The sequence below is a fragment of the Phoenix dactylifera genome, chromosome 16, assembly GCF_051530095.1.
Source record: "Phoenix dactylifera cultivar Ajwa chromosome 16, Ajwa_hap1_PhDact_Kaust_v1.1, whole genome shotgun sequence".
NCBI classification, from domain to species: domain Eukaryota; kingdom Viridiplantae; phylum Streptophyta; class Magnoliopsida; order Arecales; family Arecaceae; genus Phoenix; species Phoenix dactylifera.
In genome coordinates this window covers 9,342,888-9,369,569 of record NC_143205.1, presented here as the reverse complement: position 1 = coordinate 9,369,569, position 26,682 = coordinate 9,342,888, and the positions used below count along the sequence as shown (strand labels likewise).

Below are 26,682 nucleotides of genomic sequence, written 5' to 3'. Positions count from 1 at the left end.
AATTGGCTTAACAAAAATAGAAGAAATCTTTAGTATCAAATGCTCTTAATATTCTATAATCATTTTTCTTTTCTTAACTTTGCCTGTGATTAAATGATCAACCTTTATCCTAGAAAAACCGCAAACCTGTTCAAATAGGTATATTAACAATGTCAGAGCTAGGAGTCGAAGAACTATGTTAAATCATTCCAGGCCCAAGCTTAATCACAGAGCTATCAATTCGTTAACGCTAAATTTGAGATGCCCCAAAATTCTTCTTAGAATTATCAAAAATAGGAGAGCCCATAACTACTTCCAGTAGGCAAAGAATCAATCACATTCCCCTCTACTAGAAAACTAACTCAAGTCTTCCATAATAATACCTTTCAGATCAAGGTATTATTATTATTATTATTATTATTTTTAATCGGTTTCAAAATAACTCAAACCACTACACTTCCGCTGCGCACTCTGATCTAACTCATCAAATTCTCTAAAGTCACAAAATGATTTCTGACCAAAGTATCACTTTGCATCGAGACTAAGAAAATCCAAATTTTAAATTTTCAAGTAGAACTAGAGCAAAACCTCTAGATCTTTTTGTCCTCGATTTATATAGAGTATACTTACCATAACTAACACCCAATCCTTTAGTCAAGTTTAAGGTCACTACATGATCTCCACAATCTTCTTAGAATCCAAAATATCTAGGTTTAATTTAAAGGGGGTAATTCTTGTATTCCCTTAGCAATTTAATTAGAAAATCTACATTGATTTTCCTTCCAACAGAATTTACTTCAAATTCAATGGGTTAGAACTATTGAGCCAATATCACTATGAGTAGGAATTAACTCTATCAACTTCCAAATCCTTCTTCACCAAAATTCTTAATGTCTATGATCAATTCTACACATAATAACTCACATAAGCATCTCAAAATCGAAATCTCTACTCAATATTGTATTTTACAATGACAAAGATTTCTAGTTAGATCATAAACCTAGACTTGAGTTCAAGTTAGCACATCCAATAATCTCCAACAATTATAAGAAAAATTCATGAGCCCAATCCAAATATACAAATTCAAATAATTAGAATACTCCACCAATTTGCATACTATATGGCCTTAAGAATTTAATCCACTAATAGAAATACGCCAATTTACAATATTCAAACATGTCAATTCCAAATATAATCCACATACAGATTTAACCTCAAAAAACATTCTTTTCAATATTATGAAATCTTCTTAGCTCACTCCAATACTAAATCAACGTACAAATCCCACTCTAATAATTAGCAGCAAAACCAAAAATACGATCACATCAAAACCCATATCAAGTTTGAACTTCCAGATCATTTAAATAATATCTGAACATGGTATAACCGATATGCCATTGCTGACCTACACTTATCTTAGGTCAAACCTCTCTTATCATGATCAAAGACAATTTATACTTTCATTCCACGCTCATCGAAAACCAAACCCGATGCATACATTTTATCACAATGCCTAGTGATCTCACACCTTAAGCACTGAATTTAATTATCATATCCCAAGTGATCATAACCTTAAGTTATGATATATTTCTATCACGATCTCTAGTGATCTTAAACATATGCTCAGATTCCAATTTGTCACAATTTTTAATAATCTTAAACCTCAAACTTTGATGCCACTAAGGCCACAGTCCTTAGTGTTCTTAAACCTTAGATTATAATATCATGCCTGTTACAATCTCAAGTGATTATAAACCAAGTCTCTGATAGTTTTTCTATCATAATTCTCCACTAATACTCATCTGAACCTAAACCCTAGGATACCTTAACCTTAAGCTCTGATACCAAATCTGTCACGCCCCGAATCCATCATCCGGGTCCGGTAGGCGACCGGCCGCATGAGCCCGAGAGCAATGCTCTAAAGATCATGCAAGGCCTAAGATAAACAACAATTCCAATAAATCCATAACTAATTAATTAACTCAAATTGACAATTCGACATGTCCAAACAAACGATCGATTCAATTACAAGATCTTCAAATGTTCATCAATAAGAGATAAGCTGCTTTTAACTATTTAGCAGTTAGACTCCATGCTGATCTCATTTCTCGACCCACCCAATGGTCTCCATAAATCTAGTGCCTCTAAAAAAGAAAGTAAGTGTAGTATGAGCTTTTTCAGCCCAGTAAGAATCCATACACATCCACACCAATACAATAATAGTATAGATTTGAAAATCACGACAAATTAATGCACCTTTCATGAAATCATAAATAATTTCTAAAAGACTCAAATAATCAATATAAGTATGCACATCAAACATCAATGCCAGTCTAGTCACACAAGAATGATATAGCATATGATAGCTCATAAATCTTCATTACTGTTTTCAATACTTTTTCTTTTTATTCTATATTAACTTGATCCGGATCAATTATCTTTCCAACTTTTCACTTCTGGCTTTGGACTAACCAAGTTCATGTCCCAGTCCAAGACTGCACAAATCCCACGCATAAGCTCGTGGCAGCTATCCCACACATAAGCCCGTAGAGGCTATCCTACGCATAAGCTCGTAGAGGCTATCCCACGCGTAAGCCCGTGGAGGCTATCCCACGCGTAAGCCCGTGGAGGCTATCCTACGCATAAGCTCGTAGAGGCTATCCCACGCGTAAGCCCGTGGAGGCTATCCCATGCATCAGCTCATGGCAACTATCCTACGCATAAGCTCGCAGAGGCTATCTCATTACAAGGTTAGTCCAACCCATTTTACATGTCTAGTTTTACATGTTTAATCACATTTCAATCACATCACATATTTTCGTAAATTTTCAAAAATATGTTATTCCTTCCCAATTTAATTATTCCCATACTTTCATAATAAGCCAAACGCACACCCCATAAGTGTCATTCAAGCTCATAAAATTAATAACAACATACTGATAAAAATATATCCAACGATAAATCCAATACATGCATAAATAGAGGTGCTCAGATGTAGGGATTCTTACCTTTGTTAACTCAGACAGACTAATCACCCGCCCTCACGGCCATCTATGAATCCGGATATGCAGAACGCTACTCAGCGTCCTTTCGTCTGTGAACAGATTGTTCTCCTATATAACCAAGACAATATTAAAAATTATACGGAGTATCTGACAACCCAAAACCCTCCATTGACCTACGACTATCCAGCAGTCTTTACAAACAATGGTCTCCTCCTATCAAACTAGAGAGGAAAAACTCCAATCTAGAGAGAGAAACTGGAGAGAGAAATAATCCAAGTAGAGGGAGAGGAACTAATAAACAAGAGAGAGAACCTAGGAGAGAGAAGAGAGGAGAGAGAAAACTCTTCCTCCTTCTCAAAATAGGGGGACCAATCCCTCCCTCTCTTCTCGGATCAGGATGGCACAGCCACCAAGGTGCCCATCCTCGGCGACGACGGCCGTCCAGTGATGGCCATCAACTGCGGCACCACCGGCGACGGTGGTCGGCCGGCAGCCAACCAACAAGGGGAAGGAAAGGAGGTGGGATCGCGAGGAAGGAGATCTCGGTCCACCTCTTCCCATCCCCTCTAAAACCCTAGAAATCCCTCTCAACCAACCCACAGTCTCGATTCAACCCCCAAGACCATAGATCCGGCCAACCCGGCGGCCAGCGGCGGTGGCAAGATCCGGAAAAGAGGAGCCGAAACAGGGTACCCTGTTTCGGATCCTTCTCCGACGATCTCACAGGCCAAATCCCATGCAATACGACCCAAAAACTAAGCAAATGAAACGCAAGGGAATGTGCTCCACTTACCTCCATCCGTTGGGTGTTCCGGCGACCTTTCCGACGAAAAATCGGAGGAGGAAGACCCTCGGATCCCCAAGCTTCTTCACCCGATTTGTGGGGATCTTCTTGAAGGGAGGAGAGGCTTTACGGCTTCTTCCACCATCGGTCGGCTTTTGGAATCTCATCTCCCCGGCACTCAAACCCCTCCGACGATTCCCTCCAATGCCGCCGCCGCCCCCTTTGTACCCTCCTTCTTCCACGATCATGCCTAGGGCACGATCATAATAAGGGGATGGGCCCGGTCTTTTCGGGCCGGCCCATCGCCCTTTCCTTTTTATTTTATTTATTTTTTATTTTTTTTTCTGGGGTATTACACCATCAATGCAGTTCCAATCACGACATCAAACTCCAGCCTGTGCCTCTTCAAATAACCATGCACTCATTCCCCGTAGTCCAGAGATCCCAGAGAAGCAAATGCTGCTATTACACTGGCGACTGTGATTCTGTCAGGCTTAGCACGTTGATTGGCTGCGAGCTGCATCTCATGGAATAAAGTCAATGCCTCCCTCGACCAGCCACCCTGCGCAAACCAGTTATGATCGAATTCCAAGTTATGACATTCCTATCCTTCACGTCCAGAAACAGACGCAGGGCCTAGTCGAGCTCTTCGCCGCTCAAATACCCTGTCAAGGTCGAGTACCAAGAGACTCTATCTCTATGGGGAATTTCGTCGAACGATCTCCACGCGGAATTTCTGTCAGGCTTAATATTTAGCATGTAATTTTGTCTTCCCTCGACAAAAAACCTGTCAAGGGGCAACTGTGGAAACTGGTGATGTATTAAGTAGCGTTAAGCTCATGTGCTCCAGAACTTGAGTATCGACTGCTAATCATGATTTCATTGTTATTATCATATTTCAAATTCTTCAGTCGATTGATGTCAGATTTCAGTACCTGGTTCCCGGGGCAGAGCTGCGGGCGGCCCGGATGGGCATGTGTTATCCGCGGCAGGTACTTCAGGCAAGTTCAGTACTACTGGAGGGTGATTCGGCCACAGTGATCAACTGGGTCCGAAAGGGTCCGAACAGTGACGGAGGAGATAATCCTCTGCTCCGCGATATTTGGATGATGGTGAGAGAGGGCATTACATTTCAGGCTATGCATGTATATTACATTGTGAAGCTAATTGGGCGGCATATGTAGTGAGCCATTCAGAAGGCATCCTATGGACGAGGGAGGAAGAGATGCCTGGAGCACTTCGAAATTTTTTGTTTTTCAATTCTATTGGATGTATCCGTACCTGTGATGTTTGAAGTGCCCGTTTTAGCAAAAAAAAAAAACTGTGTATGAGCAAGTGACATCATCTGATATGCTAAATTATCTGGAAATCCTGTCTTAAATCAAGGTAGGTGGTCTGCAAGCAATTTTATTTGATACCATTTGATATATTGGAACCTTAATATTTATACTATATCAGGTAACCTAAGCATAATAATTCTAAGTTGCAGTTTTATCTCGTCAGAAGGTTACTGTGCTTACTGTATAGACCTGAGCATTTAAAATCTACAAAGCTTTGATGTTTTCATAAAGCAATTTATTACTTTGACAGAAGAGCTCCAAAGAGGTACATGCGTACATAACATGTAACATTATAGTGGTGAATGGTGATATCTCGTGAAAATTTGGTTCTTATGTAATTCTGAATCCTTTTCTTAGATTATTTCTTAGGTTGTCAAAATATTACGTTTTTTGCACTATTTCTGAAGTTTTTTCTTTGACATTATCACTGGTAAAGGGTTATTTCATGTTAAATGTCGATCCAGGTGCAACTAATAAGCCCCAAGAGTTGGATGATGCTGTTCTGCGAAGATTGGTGAGTTTCATATTTTCCAAAATCACAATATTTTATGTTGAGGTAATATATGGACATGTTTGGTGCTCTTAAAAAAGTACTCGACGTTTTTAGGGAAAAAAATACTTTCTAAAGAAAATAAGTGTGTGGGAAGTGCTTCTACAAGAAGAAGAAGTCAAAAAGAAGAAGCTAGAAAACTAATTTCTAGCTTCTTCTTCTGCAAGAATAACTTTTTGGAAAAGCAGAAGCAACACCAAACATGCCCCAAGTGACTTGACTAATTGGATGAAACCTCAATGATTCCAATATATAGAAGATTGTACCCACAAGGGCTTAATCTAAATCCTGATTTTATATACGATATGTACTAGATTCTTAAAATAAATAAATTTTGTACTATTCCATTATAACCTGAAATTCAATTGTTAAAAAGTTTGAAGTTAAATTAAGGAAGAAAATTCAAAAAAAAAAAAAAAACTTATTTGTAAGAGTATTTTGAAATCTGAAAGCAATGGAGAAATAATTTTGATAATAACCTTGTCCTATACATTTATGGCATGCTTTTTCATCTGATTTTTTTGTTATTAATTCAAATGTGTCTTGCGACCAGTATGATATGCTTTCTTCCTTATTTCAGTTTTTTTTCTTTAAAACTAAGTAATAAGGCTCTATGAATCCAACAACCTAATGCTATCCTTCAAATCATCTCCAACAACTATGACATCCTATGATATTTTTCCCCTTATTCTAGGACAAACAAGTAGAAGCAATACTTACATGATGCTACAAGATTGTCGACCACCATACTATCCATCTAGTGATAAATAATATAATAAATGCTTGCCATCTGCCTTTACAGCTTGAATGCAATTGTTACCATTTACCCTCGACTCTCAAATGGCTTCAAAATTGTAAGACATAGTAGCTAGGGATGCATGTATATAGATCGAGATATAGATATATACATATATCACATTCATACATACATGCTATCACGTGTGAAAATAAAATAGGGTACTATAGTAATAATATGTCATAAGAATGATGAGGTGACCAAGCAGTAATCATTGTCTTGATTGACATAGGATGATTAGATTGCAAAATTAGAATGATTGTGAATGGATAAGCATAACCCTTCACCATGCACATTAGGTGTTGTTGATGTAATCATGAGGTGTCTGAAAAGGTACAGGATATGAAGATCCATAGGACAATTGTGGGAACTTCGTTTCTATGGTAATTAAGAGAGAACTGAGGCTCAGGTTCCTTTTTCTTTTTATTTCCTTCAAGTTGGTCACAGCTGTAGATGAGTTTCAACTGATTCAGTTGTATGGTTGCTGTTTGTTTATGGTGACCATGAGAAATGGCTGCTTTTTTTTTTTTTTGTCGGTGCCATGACTCTACACTAACACTTGGATGTTGCCAATATTGGTTGTTATCACAAAATTTAATAGAGTACTATGACCACATAGTTGGGCCTTGTACCTGTACAACTGAACAGAATTATTCTTTTTTCATGTAGCAGTCACTGTTCATGAACAGAATCCAGCCAAAGGAAGGCAAGAATGGAAACAAGTGAAAAATAAAACCAAAAAGCTGATAAGCTATAAAGCTCTATCAGGGAAGGTTTTTATTATAACTAAAATACGTAGGAGCCATGGAGCTTGAATTATCCAAGGGGTCATGTAAAGTTAGGTGGGTACAGGATTGTCTTCTTGGATTCAACACTGTCAAACTTAAGAATTGAGTTTAGAGGGCGGGCCTTGGCATAATGGTAAGGTTGCTCCATTGTGACATGAGTGTAACGGTCTTGAAACACGGAAATAGTTTCTCCACATGTGGGGATAAATCTACTTACATCTGACTCTCCCTAGACCCACAGTAGCAAGAGCCTCATGCACTGAAACACCTTTTTTTTTAAAACAAGTATTGGTAAAGTTCTCATAAGAGGATGTAATATCAGTACAAATAGCTTAAAGAAAGTATTGACTAGTGAGCAAGACATTATATTAGGTATGGTGTGCATGAAGAACCAGCATATTCAATTCATTTACAAATTATTATCTCTTTTCACAAATTATCCTTGGCAATATCATGCACAAAGACGTGATTGTAAAAAGAACTGCAGAACAACCAACTAGACATCTACGCACTGGAGTATAACAAAGTTTCCTTTATTATAGCAGACTAAGTCTTTTATTTAATTATAAGAGAATTTTCAGTAATTATAAAAGATTTTAATCAGCCTGGCGTGTCGACCAGATCTTCTTTGTGCTTTATGAAACTCTTCTACTTTCAGAATTTTAGTTTGGCATAATTTTGCAAGTCAGAAACAGAGCCTGTGCTTATATCTTTAAATCTAAAGGGTTCTTTTTATTTCTTTGATCTAGGACATTGAGGTTTGCCTTTTATTTTGCAATTTTTGGACCTTCTTATGTTCTCTATCCATTTGTATACTCAATTGTTTTTTGGCGATCAATAGTAATGCTTCCCTAGATTGATATACTGACTCAGAAATCTCAATCTAATAAATTACTCAATGGATGTCAAATTTCCTATTGCCTTTCTGGAAGCTTGTACAATGTTAGTTCAATATAGAGTAATAGGAAGCACCACATCAGTCTGGGGATTTAAGAGCTGCACTAGCCCTGTTCATTACCACATCCTCTGCTAACTGCACTAGCCCTGTGTCTTTTTTCAGTCATATCAGTAGATCTGGCATCAGATGCTTTTTATTATATTTTACATTATACGAAACCTTGAACCAGCTGAAGAGAATATATATCCTGTTACCAGATGAAAAAGTTAGGGGGCTCCTTCTGAAAAATCAGCTTAAAGGTCTAGAATTTTCATTGCCCAGTTCGTGCACTTGTTTTGATTTGCATAATTTATGTGAATGCCATTGCCATCAGGAATAAAATTCCATTTACATAGAGCAACTATTTTGAAGATTAGCTTCTCATGTTACTGTTCTTACTTTCATAGTAACAAAACTATGACGATGACAATCAAGCCTTCCTAAATTTGTGTTAGTTATTTTAATTGCTACAAGCCTACAAGATTAACCCAAATTCTTGTGGCCAAGGGATGAATAAAGAATGCTTATTAACTTTATAATCATAACACTTCTTTTCAGGAAATGCTTTATTTTAGACATTTTATGACATGATTAACAAGGTGCTATAGATTGTCCATCTAGAAATTTCTTCCATATGTTGTGTCATTAATATTTTCCAGTTTGTGCAGGGGGAAGAACAGATGGACCTGTATTTAGTGCATGTAGTAGAGTAGTTCTCAATGGGTTTTGGGAAATTTGTTTTTTCTGCTGACAACTCATAATTTTGAAACCTGTACCGATAACTGGAAATCAGAACCATGCAGAACCTTTTTGGTTTTCCTTCATTGCTTAAGTACTTATATCTACGCATTTCTGTGAATATGAGTTTGGTTGAGGAGATCTGGAAAGATGGATGACCATAAATCTGAAGAGCAATGGTTAGACATCTGGCTCAATGGATATGATCTTGGATATAAATAAGTGGTGGGCAGTATTCAGGGAAGCTGACCCCAAGTAAATGGATATTTCATACCCCTTTGGGGGTAACATATAGTTCCTACCTGTTCATAAGCTTGTAATTTTAATTGATAAATTTGCCAATAAAATATATATTGAAATTTAGACAACATTGATGCCATATTTTGCATCCAAATGTTGGTTGTATATGTGATGCAGATCTCTTTTAAGAAACTTCATTAAGAAGTGTTGCAGTTGATTCATCTGAACTGAATTGTTGTCCCACAGGTGGCAATCTGGAAAGACTTGTCAAGGTGGCGATCTGGACTTGTCAAGGAAACCGAGGGTAGAATGTTTTATGTTCCTAGATCTGTATGAAGTTTACAGTGACGATCTAATGCTTGCATATGTAACTATTGGTGTGCTTAGGTTATTCTGGAAGTGATTTGCAAGCCTTGCGTGAAGAAGCTGCAATGATGCCAATCAGAGAACTGGGTCCACAAAACATTCTTAAAATAAAGGTGAATCAGGTGACCATCAATATCTTTACCATCTTTCTTTGCATTTCTTCGACCCTACAACAGTTAAGAGGACCATTCTCTCTTTTAATTTCCAGTTTGCTCTCGTCCTTTATGGTAGTTAAAACTGATAAATTAAACACTTGTAATGCACTTGCTTTCTTTCTCTGTTGGAGAGCCGATATCTAGTGTCTACCTGATCTGAAAAATTCATACACTAAAATCAAAGTTTCATGTGCATTCACAAGTAGCCAATAGTGATGACGCCTCTGGTTAACTGTAAATTAGACCAAAACTGAACAAAAATTATTTTTGCTTCTGGTGTACTTATCTTCTGAATCATTGGCATGAGTCATGCCACAGTGCACTTCCATTGAGGAAAAAAAGTACTTGAATTTTTTATTTTTGCTTTAAAGGAAGAATTTTGATGATTTTCTTTTCTCAAATTAGCTTTACAATTTTGGAGGAAGTCCATAGTCCTATTTAGATGCTCTTTAGAAAGGAAAATAGTTTAATTGTATTGTTAATGTAGCACCCACATCATACCTAAGAAGGATAGAATTTGAACTTCCTTCTTCGCATACAGCCACTGAGATATGATGACTTTCGGAAGGCAAGGGTTATCAGGCCAAGCTTACACAAGATCAGGTGGGAAGAACTCGAGGAATCGAATAAGCAATTTGATTCAAATTGAAGATGCAAAGATTTGCAAGGGCAGATTTTTTTCTGAACTGCAAGTATACATTAATCTCAGAGCTTTGACATTGTTGAAAGGACTGCCTGACCTGTCTGCTTTTGTCTGATATATTCATTTACTTCACCAAGGTAGGCTGTTAACCATCCCACTAAAATCCAACATGTAGAGAAAAAAGTCCCTATTGCTGATGAAAATGTAATTCTGTACATGCGTAAATTATGTAAATGATAACCTTTTTCGCTGAACTGTTTGTTACACCATAATTTTCTTTTCTATGTATTTTGAACAGTTCAGTTATTTTTTAAAGGGGGTTTTCCTTAACCCCCACTTACATCATCATTGCTATACCCTAATTTACATGTGCCTGAGGAAGATTTTCATTCCAGGTTACCTATAACAATTTCTTGCAACGAGGAAGTTGATATTTTCTCAAACACTTCAAAACTCCATGATAGTATTTGATATAATGTGAGAACTTTTTGATACTATATTGGATGGGTAGTAATAAGCAACTGCAGCCGCAAGCTAAATTCAATTGGAATTTCAGATGTGCGATATTACATGTAGTCATTTTGTGTTTAGGTACCTGTATCCAGGTGATAATTTGGAATCTCTCTTTAACTTCTGAACGGAGCTCATATTGTTATTTGATGGAAAAGTGTCAGTTTTCTTTGCAGCAGCTAACAATATGACTACTCAATTTGGGTGTATCAGAAACTTTCATAAATTTACCGAACGTAGCTAAATTGGAACCCAGAACCCAGGTTGCAACTTTACGTGCAAGCAGACCTCGCTCTATAAATTCCTTTGTCATCAAAACGTTGGGCTGCTTTGCTCCAATCAAATAAGAGCGTGAGAAAAAAAAAAAAAATCAAGTCAGAGAGTCGAGTTATCCCCATGCTCAACCATGTAAACACTGATGAAAAAGATATTCTAACCATCCCTCAAAAGCATGATTTGGTCCAAAAAAAAGGAGCTAATATATCGAGCATCCAAATGTTTCCTGAGGCTATAAGGCATGTGAATGCAAGACAGGCAATGGAATGTGAAATTGCAATTCTCCTATATTACCTTCGTGACTGGTATCATTATAATATATGGCTCTGATCCTGTTGGTCTTTTATATCAGTCTATTTGTTTGGTTATACTAAGCTCTAAAGTAAAGGCTGATTCCCGTTCCCCTGCAATTGGCCTCCACAAGGTCCTGTGGTCCTTCCTCTGTTTGTGGGGTAATGGGCCTAATAAGAGCTTTAGCTCTCAACCTTTGCGAACCAATCTGCTGGAGCTTTTAATTCCCTCTGAATATAATATATTCTGGTATCCTGAGATCAGCATCTGACTTATTTTAACAGACCAATCACAGGATCAAGTAATCCGACAGTAGTTCTCCCATCAGTTTACAAGCCGAACCTCTGAATACCCTTCTTGTTTAAGCACAATCAAGTCCACTCCAGTTGCAATCTAGTTCAAAGATATAGCAGATTGTTGATGACAGCCTTCACACGCAGTGACCATCCTTCATTTGGGCAAATGAAAGCTATACCAGTTGTTAGTCCCTCTTTGATCAGAGATGATATTCCTATATCCTGGAGGAAGATGCCAATGAAACTCATGTCCCATCCCTGTGTTCCTGCTGCTGAGTTTTCACAAAAGAATGAAGGTAGTCCTTCGTTCTAATAAATTCTCCAAGCCACATGACAACAGCCTCGTGTTGTTGCCCAAAGACAGCATCGTTTCTGTGTTTCCAAATGTTCCAGCACACGAAAGTAGTGGTCCTATTCAAGCATACACCATCAGCACTGGAACTAATGCTGCTTTCTGCACTGCACCTTTAACAGCGGATTTTGTTAGCAAGCATAAATAGGAGCGACCATGGCCACAAGGTCAGAACTGGTTTCCTCGTACTCCGACTCAGCATCCTGGTGTCGTTATTGTGATGCATATAATATGCAAATTTTACTTACAAATATGATAAAAAAAATGTCAGAGACGTGCAGTGATTCTATTTAAGCTTAAACCATCAGAACTGGAACTAATGCCAACTTCTGAATTGCCATCTTTGACAGTAGATTCTGTCCGTGAGCATAAATAGGAGAGTGACTGTAGCCACAAGACCAGAACTGGCTTCCGTGTAACATCGTCTGATTCCGCAACCCTGGTGTACAGCTCATCAAGCAGCACATCTCGGCCATCTTTTGGCTGTAGGAGTATAAACTCTGCTAACTGCTTCAGCAAGTACGGCAATACCTGTGATGAGAGAGAATTATAACCACAACATGAACAAATACTAAACAAACACCAAGTGTCAAGAGTATTATGTGGCACATAGATATAGCTTCAATTCTCAAAACGGGAAAGAACATACAGCATTAGCACCAATGTTACGGAAGAGAAAAGGAAATAAAACAAGCAATTCTCAACGGAAGCATCCATAAAGAGGGCATGTTACTCTACAGGTCAACCATTATAAGGATGCTAAATATACCAGTCATCCACCATTACCCCAGTTCCACCTGACCAATCAACCACTTGATTAGCTTCTCTAAGAGTATGCTGAAAGGTATATTATGGGAGTAAATTACCTGCTTCTGTTGTGGCATAGAAGAAGCAAAATGCCTGTCGGTCAAGATTTTCTTGCTCTCTGTTTTTTTTTTCCTTCCACAAGAAATTGATAAATAACTATTTTCTCATACTCCGTTATTGAATGGATCACCATCTTATAACTAAATGAATGACCAATCAATCCCTGATGGGCATGTTGCAGGGTATCATGGATAGGCTCTCCTTTTGATTCAATGTGCCCACAGCTGGAAAATAACAATGGAAATGGGCAAAAGCGTATACGCCGCCTAATTCCCTCTCCAAGGACATGTATAACGGAGGGTCAAGATTTCGGTTCTATGAAAATGGTACTCAATGTATTCTAAGTATGGTTTATAGAAGTACCAGCATAGTGATGGATATTTATATTGGGTGAAGGTGTCTAATGATTGAGTAAGCAAACGGAACTTATATGATGGAAGAATTGTAATAAAAGAAATCCATATCAGTGCAAGCACCTTACAGATAACTCATTGCAGGAGACAACTTGAAGAAGCAAGAGAGAGAAGATCCATCCTTTGTTTCCATTTACTTGGAAAAATAAAAGACCGTAACAATCTTATTTATGCAATTAATGAATATATTTGATTCAGCAGTTCTTTGGCAAATAACAAGATGGAAACTCAGGATTCATCCCAAACTCTCAAATCTTGAAGGATCATTCCACATCATTAGTTGAATATACTAAAAGCATTAATTAGATACAAGTACAGGAAGTTCAATTAAATAATCCATACATATTTATAATCCAAACCAGAGCATCCAGGACCTATGCAAGTTAAAATGACATTTTGCAAAAGAATCTAAAGGTTTGCAATGTGGGGGCGCCTTAAATTGATTTGCTGCATTGGAAGAGCCTTTCCATGATGAAAGGGGTAAAGAGCAGCTCCGAAGCTCTCTTGAGTCCTAAAATCTTCATCACATCGGTATCTTGGATATCAAGGTTTTAAAAGAACTAAGATATCTTTTCTACTCCAATTATACCAACCTCCTCATGTAAGAGCTTGAAGTTAATCTTTATATTTGCCAGTTTTAGAAGGCTCCCTGTGAAGACTTGTACAAGCATGTATTTAGTCCCACATCAACTATGCACTAGGCAGATCTTGGGTACTTATTCAGAACCAAGGAACCTAAATAATAGGTTCTTGATAAGTCTTTTGAGGTGAGGTCCTAGGTCATTACAAATAGTATTATACCAAACCTGGCCCATGGCCCATGTAAACCAGGAGACACTGCAGCATGAGCCCATTTGGAAATGACTATAGGCCAATCATGGTGTTTGCGATTGGATTTAACTGAATTTAGACCTTTAGCCTGGTGAGGATATCATAGCTTAAATGGATGGAGTATGTGAGGACCCATGTAGGTATGTGATTAGTCCCACATTAGCTATGCACTTAGTAGATGTTAGGTGCTTATGCAAGGCCAAGGAACCCAAATAATGCTTTCCGGCATTTTTTTAGTGAGGTCATAATTCGTTACACTGTCCCTAACACACAAGCGAAGGTACATCATCATTAAGGGAAAGTCCACATAGGGATTAAATAACATTTAAAGTTGATCTTGGACAAGGTCTTTAGTTGGCATGTTGCACTGTTATTGCTCTTGCGAGAGAAAAATTGATAGGATTTGTAAGGTAAAGCTTCGATAGGATAATAGTTAATTCCCCAAAATTACAAGAGTTATATCAAGGATGCGGAAGTATAATACTTTTCGGTTTTCATAGAGAATTTGAAAAATCCCCCTAAAAGTCTATAACCAGAATTCAGCTCATCGAATGTTTCAGTTGAAGATATGAACACACTAGAGCCACCAGTGTCATAGGCTGTATGAAGAGAGAAATTGGCACCTCCACACTAGAAGTGCTGCACTAACAAGTTTCCTTCTAATAAGCCCCAAATAATAAATTTAAACCCAAAGGGCTGGAGTCTTCCAAAGTCGGTTCTAACAGTTTAAATGTTATGATTTATAGGCTTATAAGATCAATACAAGATGAGGTAAGCATAATACCAATATACCCATTTGTTCCTATGAACCATAATCAACGATCTGTGGTACTGCAACTTCTTAGAGATCCACGCAATCAGTTGTGCAATTTAAATCCTCTAAAGCATTCTGTTAAACAAACTCGACACGAAAAGTACCCTGAGATACTAGGAGTTAGACTACCAAGGCTTTACAATTGGATAGTAATGCTAAGCCTAAAATAGGGTTACCAAAGATCTTTGCAGCTTGTGTCGTCACAAAAGAATGGCTGGGCAGAACCACAAGTTTACTAAATTAACTAAACATTTTCCCTATAAAGGAAAAAATTATTCTACCATATAATAGCAGGTGTAATAGCTCTCTATAACAGTATCATAACATACTGCATGATGGTCAAATTGATTCAATTCCTCAGACAGCAACATACTGCCTCCAATCCTTGATTGGTTGCGGATGGCTTGTTGTAGCATGTGCTACATGTCATCCAGAACTCACTATCTGGATCAAAATAGCCTCAGTAATTTGGATCTCATCCTTGGATAGGGAAAGAGGACAATCACAAGATTTAGAACCATATTATGAATCATTAGATCTCTCAAATCATGATATCCAACTTGATCAACTTATTTACGTATTACCAAGTAAAATGTCTCATGTGATTTTATAGCTTTTATTTTTTATATTTGTCATGAGAAGGCATGAATACCATTAGCAATCTTGTTATATTATTCTAGCCAAGATTTGTCATACCGGTCAATAACATACCATACCGTATCGGTACCAAACCAGTACACAGTCTCATACCGTACCGACACTCAGTACACCTCACCGTCTCATACCGTATCGCGTACTGATACTATAATAGGATGGTATCGATACTGGGTCCGGTACCAAAATGGCAAATCTTGATTCTAGTAAAGAAAAATTTCATGTTGAAGTTCATGGTGCATAAGAGGCAAATCTTCATATTCTCACAATTATTTGTGTAAAAATAATTCTTTTAGTTTTCCAAAAATAACTCAAATTATATTGACTTTATGTATCTTCAATAACTAGACATGATGTTTGTTTCAGTAGATATGCTAAGAATAGGATTACGAAGGTGGAAATTAGAAACTAGACTTCTAGTGTTTCCAAAGTAATTGTTTTATTATATTTCATTCATCTCCTCTACAATTAAGTCCTTTTTAAATTTTACTATTCTACATTTTTATTTTACGAAAAGAAATCAGTAAGTCCTTTTCTCTCTCTTACTCTCCTTAGTCCTTACAAAGAGATATTTCTGAGAGTAAATAGAAAAATAACTTATTTTTTTTTTTTTTACATTTGACAGTAAACAGGTCATTTTGTTAATGCGAGTACAAACATCACCACTCACCATTAGTTTTATGGAAGCATATATAGCACCAGTTGACAAATAAAAAATGCAGCCAATAGATCATAACATAAAACTGTGTAAAAAATCTATCGTACAAGCTGGTCTCAGAAACATATATACAGCAGTGGGTGCATGGAATGTAAATATCAAAGAACACTTCTAAGAAGCATCTGAGAAAGATTATTTAAATCAGTCAGGATTTAGTACGGAAATGGCATGATGAACTACTTCCACTAACCGAAGCATGCCTTAGAAATATATGATATTTATTCATGAACCCAAAATATAATTTTCTGAATGGCCCGGTATCACAAGAAAGAACTCCATCGAATCTATTGCCTTGCATATACAACAATATTGGATTGAAATTTTCTTGAGTCCCTATGCAATATGATTGATGTCAACAGGACAAGCAGAAATCTGGCAACAAATTATATAAGGATCATGCCAATGTACCTGTATATCTACAAGAGAGATTAGGCGAAGCAACAAATCCGAAACCTTCTTCCAAGGCTCTGAGCTCCCTTCCCAAGTCTTCCAGATGGTGGCATCTTGTCTCATGGCTGTCCTACAAAGATTGGTAGCCTTTGCGACAAGACTGTGGATACAGTAAAATATGGCTGGACTTCCAGCAGGAAGATGCCGAACTATTGCTGCAACTCCGGACATCATACCTTCAAATGGGGTAATCCCAGGATAGGCCTACATGATGGAGAAAATCGTAAAGCATGTCACTGATACTTAAATAACCAGACTTGAAAACCAAACAGAAAAGTTCAACTGCCTCATATACCTCTAAAGCTCTCTGCATGTAATAGAAAACTAGTTTCTCCTTTAGATCCAATCGATCATCCTGATCAGCATCGCTGCCGGAAGATAGAAAAGATACAAATACGGAATGTGAAGCTCGAGCTACTTTCTCATTTGGATGTTGCATATATCTGTAGAACTTATACTGAGGAACAACCACATTGATCTCTTTGTTTAATGTTTGTAAGAAATTAAAAAACAACTGACGAGTCTTATTTCAGGCATTACTGAGGAAAATAGGATATTGAAAAACTGGATAAAGTCTAATCGAGTGAGGATACAAGAACATGATTGGAGCTACTAGTTTTCCGAACAAAGAAGCAGGAACGAGACTAATGCAGGTTGGTAGTACCCTCAGATAAAACAGCATTCGTGCTGTCTGCACCTCATCTTTGGACCAAGTATATCTCATTCCCTCCAAAGCAAATGAGCCTTTGGTAGTAGAAAGGAAAAAAAAAAAAGTATATGTATCTGTATATCATAAACAGTACGTAAGACATATTAGGCCATATGCTAAAGAATAGATTATACCTTGCGGTTTTGTCAGCTCAGCATAGGAAGGCATAGACTCAACAAATGAAGCAGAAGAAGCTGCATTTTCCTGAATGGTCAAAACAGCATGCCGAACTGCATCTGTATACTCTGGCAGCCGAGTGCGTCGCAGATACTCTATGCAAGAAAAAGTGACTAGGATCTCGATAGCAACCTCTGGTCGGAACTCATTGGAGGATTTGGAATTCAACTTGTGCTTGGAAACCTCAGCAGCAAAGACAACCACCATTAGAAATGCAGCCTCTGCAATTTTCTCCAAATGCACAAGCAACTCATTGTTCTTCCCTCGATGTGCCAATGCAGCCATGCGGAGATTCAAGTAGAGCTCCTGAGAGTATTCCCACATTTGATTTTCCACCTGAACCCTGCTTTCCTCATCGGCAAATGCATACTGATTGCATAAAATAGCGGTCGCCGTGCCTGCCTCCTTGAAAAGAACACTAGATAAATGCTCCTTCACCTTGTCACTGCCAATAATTGCTGAATTCCCTTCTAGGTTTCCAAGGCACATTCTAATGAAAGATGGTACAGGAAATATTTCATTCGATAATGCCAAGCAGAGACACCGAAGCACAGAGGCATCAAATGAAATCGGACCGCACCGAGCTAAACCCACTGCAATGCACTGCAGAAGAAGGTGGATGTCATTCGATGAATTTTCCAAACTGCAATCACTTGCAATACTCGAAATTGCGTACTTTGCAACAAAAGAAATGGACCCTTCGATCGATTTCCTCAATCCAGGATCAAGTCCAAGCCTATCGCTCGAAGAAGAAGAAGCCAGACGGAGAGCCCTCAAGAAACCAGCAGCGGCCATTAGAAGAGCAAACCGAGCATAATCCCGCGTTTTGCATTTCTCCACCGAAATCTCTCCACGAAGGGACTCAATTTTGGTCGCAGACCTCGATGTGATGAAACCCAGCACACACCACTCGACCAGCCGGAGAATGAGGAGCCCGTGAGCGAGCGTGGGGAGAGGGCTGCCTCCGGCATTCCAAGAACCCAGCAAGTAAGCAAGGAGCCTGCTGAAATAGGGGCCATTATCAGATGGAGTGAGAGCGTAGCCGATGCCGGCAAGGACCTCGGGGACGAGGTCGTCGGGGAGTGGGAAAGGGTCTTTTGATTCAAGGAGATGACAGAGGAGATCGAGGGAGGCGCGGCGGAAGGGGCCCGGGAGGGCAGGGGCGGCTGAGAGGGCGCCGAGGAGGAGGACGGCGTGGGGGAAGAGGGAAGGGGGAGGGGAGGAGAGGACGGAGGAGACGGCGGAGGTGACTGAAGAGAGGAGAGAAGGGGAGGGGCGGGGGGATTTGCGGAGCCAGGCGTAGAGGAGGGAGAGGAGAGGGGGGAGGGAGGAGGGGGGAAGGGGAGGGGAAGGGGAAGAGAGGAGGGAGAGGAGGAGGCGGGCGTGGGAGTCGGCGACGTGGAGGGAGGAGCGGGAGCGGGCGAGGGCGAGGAGGGAGGAGAGGAGCCGGTCGGGGTCGGTAGGGGAGGGGCCGCGGAGGTCCGCCCAGGCTTGGAGGATGGCACGGGCGGAGGCGGGTGGTGAGGGTTGGGACTGGGAAGCGGCGGTGGTGTTTCTCAGCCAGTCTTCAAGAAAGAGGACTTGGGATTGGGATTGCATGGCTGGAGAAGGGAGGAGGGGGAAGAGGGGAAGAGGGGAAGAAGAAGACGGAACGGACGCAGGGTTTTGACATTGGATTAGACATTTAGAATCTGGTTTAGCGGTGGACTGCTTTCGGCTGGAGGCCGAGACCGCTGACCCCTACCGAAGGAACCGAGAAATTGTTTGGGTATGAAAAATATATCTAATATGCTGTTGGATTAGACTTGGATCATGAAATTAGATCCGAAGATTTATTATTGCATCCAGGTAGATCCGCGCCGGAAAACCTGAAATCGTATCCGATTTGATACATATATATACATACAAGTATATGTATTCACACATTAATATATAAATAAATAAATAAATTATAAAAAAAATCATTATGTATAAGTGAAATGATAGCCCGTCTTGTTTCACCAAATTTCTCGCCATTTATTTGTTATACATTTTTTAAAATATATTTATTGTCATTTAGTATTTATGTAAAGTTTGATTCTTCATTCTTCATATCTTTTGATTACATGGATGCTTCAATAATAAAATTAGCAGTTGAATAGATACACTCTTTCACATATATTTTTGCACAATTTATGGGATACCATTTTGGGTATGTTATGTAATTTGAAAATATAGTCCAAAAGTGCAGCAAAATAACTTATTAATGCCTAATTTCTAGATAAACCCGGCTGGTACCCAACCTTTGTTGGTCTAATTTTGGGTACGGGTTTGGAGTTTCAATTGGATTTGGATATAGGTATGACCAAACTCAACATGATGGCATCCTGCAAATAATTATTAAACTTGGATGGGAGATCAGTATAGCCAAGAAACTGGTCGGTTCTTAGTGAAATTGCCAGGTCAACTAGTCAGAATAAGTTTATATTAAATATATTTATTTTTAAAATATAAAATAATATAATGTAAGAAAATATATATAATTATTGATATTTTTTATTTTAAATACTATTTTAAAATTATATGGATGTTCAATAGATAAAAAAATATGCATGATATTTTAATTATTTTAAATAATAAAATTTTAGAAAATTATTTTTCTTGTTTTCTATAAAGGGAAAAAGAATTTATTTTTGACATATCACCACTTGCTTGAAATGACTGGATTTCATGGCATGGACATACTTTATAAGTATGTTAAATCATTATAGTGAGACAACTCAGAATTGTGCCCCAATGATTAATGAGAGTTTGTACAAGAAAGAGGTTCTTAGATTCCAGCCAATATCATCCAATTTGTTGGTGTTTTTAGAAAATCATTTCATTCAACCCAACTTTTACCAATTTGAGTGTATGGTTGGTGTTTTAGATCGGAGGTTGACTTTTCAGTCAAATAGATTACCGGACTCTAATATTTATGATGACACGGCAATTGGTGTTTCTTAACCAAATCATTTTAACTAAAAAAAACAAATAAAAGGCTTGTAAGACTATCTAATTCTATTAGGATACAATTATTTTAAAAAGATAAAATGAAAATATAAACATAATTTTTCTAGTTCAATCGAACTTCTAATAATCATTTATAAAAAATGATTAAAAATACAAGTGGAAAGATATATTTTATAATTGTTGACAATTTCATCATCATCATTCTGCATGACAAGTTTTCAATAGAACAATCATAATTTTGTAATCCAACCTCTATTTATGGTGATTTAAGTTGCTTGGAAAGCTAACATGTTGTTGGATGCAAAGAACATGCTTTCATATACGGTGGTAATGCTTCCTTTCAAATTAATATGCATGAGGTTGCAATGACATTTGGGTTGAATTATTGTTAAGAGTCTTCCTCGATCTTCCAGATGTCTTACACTATACCTGCTAATTTTTCTGAATCTTAAACTGTTAAATTTCACGGTTATTCAAACATAACTTTCAACATAGGCTTATGATTCTTTTAAGCTTTCAAGAGTTGTTTTCCTAGAACTCTTTTTTGCTTTAGTTTTACATGGGGTTTCGATATGTAGCAAGTATAGTATCCTTCATTTTTATTGTATTTTTTTTACTTCTATCTTCCTACATCAATATCTTAATCTTTCATCTCTCTAATAACCCCATTCATATATGTAAGGCCCCACTTTTTTTCTAAATATTTCATCAGAGACCACATGATTGCTATTACAAAAACAAAAAATACGATGAATCTCAAAAACTCTTAAGCAATTTTTCGAGAAGACAATAATACCAAAACATAATCTAATTTGATATTTTAATTGGAAAATAGAATAAAGAAAGGAGTTTTTATTTTATGTTTAACCTTTTTGATGATATAGAATACTCAGCAAAAGGAAGAGAAGCCTAACTATAATTAAAAGTATGAGATGAAATGTCTATATGTACACAAAGTATATATCAATAAATAGCAGGAAATTTATATAAGGATGAAATTTATCCTAGAACAAGATCTTGACCTCTATATATCATCTTTGTTTCTTATCGCATTGTTTAATTCCTACCGATTGAAAGATATGCTCAATCAAAGTCCTATTTAAAAAGGAAATATTTTTTTTGATAGGTTGTCATGCGTAGCTATTGCAATGCTAAGAAGAATGGTGGATTAGGGTGCGATTTTAAGATCCAACAATCTCTTGTAACTCTTTCCCTAAAGCACCTAATGAATGGTGCGATGAATCAAGATCCTTGGAGCTAAAAAGCACTCCCAAATCTACCGTTCTTCCTAGGGTTGCAATCGGCATATGTGGTGACCTAAACCCGCCCCCCCCCCCCCCCCCCCCCCCATTGAGGGCCCAAACATTGCCAAACCCTCAAGTCTATGAGTCACAATGAATCTCATGGTAGTGGTCGCATCCCATAGTACTTTTTGTGTGCTTTGCTAGGGCATCAATATGCTGAATAAAGACCCTACAAGAAAGTTATGTACCTCAAAAATTGTATTTCCTGATCAAGTTTTGGATGTGATATATTTTTCTCTCAAACACTATCCTCATTGAACCCTCAAGTCTACCGGGAATAATGAATCACTTGGTAGTGGTCGCATCTTTGTGAGGGTATCTAATGTACCGAATAAAGACCCTATAAGCAAGTTATGGCCTTCGAAAGTTGTGCCTCTTAATCAAGTTTTGGATGTGACAAATCTTACTCTTAAACACTGTCCAAACATGCCTCAAGTGGGCAAATTACCCCATAATGAGTCTGGTGATCCTCATCGAACATAGTTCATATGGTGATATATTGAAGGGAGAAGATCAAAAAGGCTTTTTTACCCCCAAACATATCTTGCATACGTATAGCATGCAAAAATGAAAGATTATATACAATTTCAATCGATCTTAATTAATCCCTCGTTACTGCCCATAAGAGAAGTAATAGGTAGGGATGACTTTTTCTTTTTCTTCTCTTCTATTCTATTGAAGAAAGTGAATGGCATTCCTACTGTCACTAACGGACTAAAAGCATTACTTCTTAGCTAGCTTACGGGTGTAGTAAGAGAGATCTCTATAATACGATATTCCATTCTCACTGACAGGAACTGTTACTTGAACTAGAAAGCACAGATCGGCTACTGTCGATAAAAAGCAGGCATTATGGACTGACTGAGAGCAGGGATGGATATTCTTTGAAAGCTAGGGCTTGGCCCTTTGAAGGTTGCAGCAAAAAGTTCTCATTTAAGAAATTGGAAGCAGAAATGAAGAAGGAGGCACAGTCAGACTTTCATCTTAGTGTGGATAAATTGGCAACCAATTTGGAAAGATTGACTTTCTGGCCCGATTCCATGTGGTTTAGGTCCAGTATTTGCTTGATTGTCCGGTAAGACTTCTGATTTGCGCATATAAAAATTATGGTTTTGTCGGAAAACACTAAATGTGATAGTGGTGGGCCCGATCTGGACACTCTGATGGGGTTAGCTAGATCTAGTTCAGTTGCCTTGTGGATAGCCACTGATAGTGTTTCCGTGCACAGGATGAAGAGGTATGGAGGGAGAGGGTCCTCCTGATGTAAGCCTCGTGTAGGTTTGAATGAATCAGTCTGAGTTCCATCAAGTAAAATCACAATAATAAGTTTTTCCAACTCTCCAAAAGCATAATCTTCAATTCAATTTTTGCATAATATTTTTTTTCAATCATCTATTCCATAGAACAAAACAAGTAGAATGAAAATCCAACAAAGAGAACACCATGGGGCTTGGAAGAAACTAGTTTTGCCATAGCAAAGAGGGCTAGGAAGATATGGTGGGTAATTTAGAGAGGAAAATTTGTACCATTACCACTCCGGTAGGAGAATATATAAGAAACTTCTCGTTCCAGCCAAAGAAAACAAAAATCTACTGTCTGAAGATCTAACACAAGATCAAGCAGTGGCCTCCTTAAACGCCAACAACATTCTTAGTTCCACAAATCGAACTGAAAGAGTAAAATAAAACAGAGAAGCATCTGACATATAACCAAGTAGTTTCCACCATGTCTAGCTCAAGTTTATCATCCGCTAAATCTAACAGGATGTTTCAGAGATCCCATATCGAGACAGGCAAGCTCAGCTCTCCATGCATATTGTCGACCGGCAACCCGCCATCCTCGATGACCGAGTGGTCCTCCCAAGCCCGCATCTCCACCAACGTGTCCCAATTGAAGTCAGCCTCGTCGAAACCGACCATCTCCGAAGTCACCCCACTGCTTTCCTGCGTAGGCACAGCCATTATCGAGCTTTCGGCACCCTCATCGGCCTCCGGTTTGCTCTCCTCTTCTTTAAGCACACCCAGTTGCTGAAGGAACTCCTTCAGATCAATCTGAGGCTTCTCTGGCATGACACTCGCTTCTTCCACTCTCATGTTGGAGTTTTCCAACAGAGTTTCCTCAACTGGGGCCGCCGGTGGTGGTGGTTCCAAACTCTGAAACAAACTACGACAAGAAGAAGAAGAAGAAGAGGATCTCGAGTTCTTGAACTCTTGAAGCTTTTGGTGGATGACATGGACGTTGTGTTGAGCACTGAGGTTAAGAAGGCCATAAGAGGGGATCATGGACGTGAAGTTCTTGGAAGGGAACCATTTGAACCTATGCGGGGGCTTGCCAGTGATGGTGGAATTGATGTTGGAACAGAGGTGGGGCAGGTTGAGGTAGGCGTCTGGGCCGTAGAGCCGGCGGGCGGCCTCGTCGTAGGCCATGGCAGCCTCCTCGGCAGTGGCGAAGGAGCCGAGCCAGAGCCTGGTGCGCTTCTTGGGCTCCCTGATCTCGGCCACCCACTTGCCCCATGTCCTCTGCCTCACTCCACGGTATTCGCAGGTGGCGTTCTGGGGGCCTCCCTTGCCTCTGGTGGGGCCTTTCTTCCATGGCTTCAGAGGGGATTTTCTCAGGTTATCCATGGTGGGCTTTTGAGGAGGAGGAGGAGGAGGAGGGGGAGGAGGAGGCCGGCAGGGAGTGGAGCGGAACGGAGCGGGGGGAGAGTGAGGTGGGGAGTGGGGAGGGCGCGGGATATGAAGCGAGAGGAGAGGTGTTCGGTTTAAATGTTGTCACGGTTGGAGAAGGCCTCCTTTGAAGGCATGTGACCGTTACCATCTCGGGGCAGAAATTTTTCTTCGAAAAAAAAAAAAAACTTGCCTAGAGGCCAAATAATGTGTATGGTTTTTTGCCGTAGTAGGCACATAAACGCCTACTTTGGGTTTGGATAACAAACAACTGATCTTTTTGCAGTTTAAAGAACATGCACGATAAGCACATTAATTACACACTAGCATGCCAATTGCATCATGCATTTGATCAGATATATTTAAGTTAGGAGTTTGGATCGACTTTTGATCGAATTGGACTTTAGATGTTTAGCTTCACAATCACACCATCCATGTGTCGTGCCACGACCATGCTTGCACAGGTCCCATGATGTGTATGTACATGGGATAACATGATGGGAATCATGCAATCAAACCATCACATTATGTATGGTCATGCTGGTGAGATTGGATCTCTTCCATACTAGTATAAATAGAGATAAAAAGCAATTACTTTGGATACGCTTAACTTAGACCTTTCATAAAAAATAATAGAAAAAATAAAAAAAAAAGTATATTTAGAAATAAGATTTTTGATCCTTTTTAATTCATTAATTGATGATAAACTAGTTCATAGAATTTTTACTTATCCCAGTAAAGTTGCAATTTACAAATTCGGCTTGAATTTCTTTTCTAATTAAAAATATAAGAACTATACTAAAATAATAAGAAAATTATATTGTAGTCAAATCTCATTCACGAATTGGTTCTTGAGTTTTATATAAATAACATTTCCTTCTATCATATCACTTTGTTTCTCTCAAATTAGAAAATATATTTAATCAAAGTTTTACTCAAAAAAAGTTTTATATTAGCTGCCCTATTTTGAGCGCTAAATATTGAACCCTTATATCAAAATGAAAAGGTGTTGCACCCTCGTAATTCTTGGTAAGTGAATCATTTTGGTACTTCAAGCACTAAAATTGAATTTCTGGCATGTAGACATTATATTTCATAACCTACTCCTAATTGATCTCATCCTAACCTACCCAAAATGACCAAGCTGGTCTACAAGGGCAACAGTAATCCACCCAAATAAAGTCAGCCTTGAATTGAAGGGGATCCTATCTCATGTGAATGCAAGACCAGTATCTGTAAGGATCCGTGCGGGCGTGTGTTTAGTCCCACATCGATTATTTGCTGCGTAGATCTTGGGTACTTCTACAGGATCAAGGAACACAAATAATAACTTTCGGCTAGCCATTTTGGGTGAGGTCGTGGGTTATTACAAATGGTATCAGAGCGGACCCGGCCCATAACCTATGTAGACTAGAGGATACTGCAACACGGATCCATTGGGGCTGACCACGGATTGATCGTGGTGCTTGTGATTAGATTTGAATGAATTTGAACCTTAGCCTGACGAGGACGTCAAGGCTTGAACAGGAGGAATATGTGAGGACCCGTGCGGGTGTGTATTTAGTCCCACATCGGTTATTTGCTGGGTAGATCTTGGGTACTTATACAGGATCAAGGAACCCAAATAATAACTTCCGGTTAGCTATTTTGGGTGAGATCCTGGTTGTTACAGTATCAGTGGGTGTGCGTGGATGTGTCCATAGGCTCTCGGTTAGGTTGCGCCTTGTATGTGAGATCAAAACCATTATAGGAAAAATGTTCATCCAAAGTTACTATATGTTAAGCTCAACATAGTTTCCTATATGATCAGTCAAGAAAATGATAAGAGAACCAATATTCAAGGAACTTAATTTTCTTAAGAAAATTAATAATGTTTGGTGAAATGATTTAATTATTATTTTTATAAAATAAGTTATCCTTGCAAAAGTCAAATAAGTTTTTTTTCTCGAAAACAGTTAAAATCTTCTATGTCAACAAGCAATTGTGTTGTTATCCATCTAATACGTAAATGTATCCTTTATAATACTTACTTCATTAGATAA

At 38.5% G+C, this 26,682-nt stretch overlaps 3 protein-coding genes across 4 annotated transcripts; 1 reads left to right on the top strand and 2 right to left on the bottom strand.

Moving 5' to 3' along the window:
- Positions 1-5,151: 5,151 nt before the first annotated feature.
- On the top strand, positions 5,152-10,880 carry LOC148699727 (uncharacterized). Of its 2 annotated transcripts, none has more exons than XM_088712506.2 (4): positions 5,152-5,622; positions 9,404-9,461; positions 9,545-9,636; positions 10,220-10,880. In XM_088712506.2, the coding sequence occupies exons 1-4, from the start codon at positions 5,554-5,556 to the stop codon at positions 10,325-10,327; spliced, it is 327 nt and encodes a 108-aa protein (XP_088568632.1). In that variant the 5' UTR covers positions 5,152-5,553; the 3' UTR covers positions 10,328-10,880. The 2 variants fall into 2 exon arrangements, with proteins under 2 accessions (XP_088568632.1, XP_088568630.1); XM_088712504.2 differs by having other exon boundaries at positions 9,545-9,645.
- A 1,341-nt stretch (positions 10,881-12,221) lies between these two features.
- LOC103697330 (obscurin-like protein) lies at positions 12,222-19,428 on the bottom strand. The gene is made up of 5 exons (XM_039117948.3): positions 17,637-19,428; positions 17,387-17,537; positions 17,089-17,236; positions 16,752-16,997; positions 12,222-12,577 (listed from the first exon to the last, which is right to left on the bottom strand). Exons 1-5 carry the CDS (start codon positions 19,276-19,278, stop codon positions 12,314-12,316), a joined length of 2,451 nt encoding a protein of 816 aa, XP_038973876.2. The 5' UTR covers positions 19,279-19,428; the 3' UTR covers positions 12,222-12,313.
- A 4,048-nt stretch (positions 19,429-23,476) lies between these two features.
- LOC103721387 (dehydration-responsive element-binding protein 2F) lies at positions 23,477-24,598 on the bottom strand. Its single transcript, XM_008811580.4, has one exon. It carries the CDS (start codon positions 24,596-24,598, stop codon positions 23,744-23,746), a length of 855 nt encoding a protein of 284 aa, XP_008809802.2. The 3' UTR covers positions 23,477-23,743.
- Between the last annotated feature and the right edge of the window lie 2,084 nt (positions 24,599-26,682).

What these genes read in the sequence shown, in the direction of transcription:
- LOC148699727 (XM_088712504.2), top strand. Translation starts at nt 5,554, where the DNA reads ATGTTAAATGTCGATCCAGGTGCAACTAATAAGCCCCAAGAGTTGGAT. An exon ending in ACTTGTCAAGGAAACCGAGG is followed by an intron (nt 9,462 to 9,544) that starts GTAGAATGTTTT and finishes TGGTGTGCTTAG; the next exon opens with GTTATTCTGGAAGTGATTTG. An exon ending in TTAAAATAAAGGTGAATCAG is followed by an intron (nt 9,646 to 10,219) that starts GTGACCATCAAT and finishes CTTCGCATACAG; the next exon opens with CCACTGAGATATGATGACTT.
- LOC103721387 (XM_008811580.4), bottom strand. Translation starts at nt 24,598, where the DNA reads ATGGATAACCTGAGAAAATCCCCTCTGAAGCCATGGAAGAAAGGCCCC.
- LOC103697330 (XM_039117948.3), bottom strand. Translation starts at nt 19,278, where the DNA reads ATGCAATCCCAATCCCAAGTCCTCTTTCTTGAAGACTGGCTGAGAAAC. An exon ending in GTAGCTCCAATCATGTTCTT is followed by an intron (nt 17,237 to 17,386) that starts GTATCCTCACTC and finishes TAAGTTCTACAG; the next exon opens with ATATATGCAACATCCAAATG. An exon ending in TCTCTCTTGTAGATATACAG is followed by an intron (nt 12,578 to 16,751) that starts GTACATTGGCAT and finishes CTCTCATCACAG; the next exon opens with GTATTGCCGTACTTGCTGAA.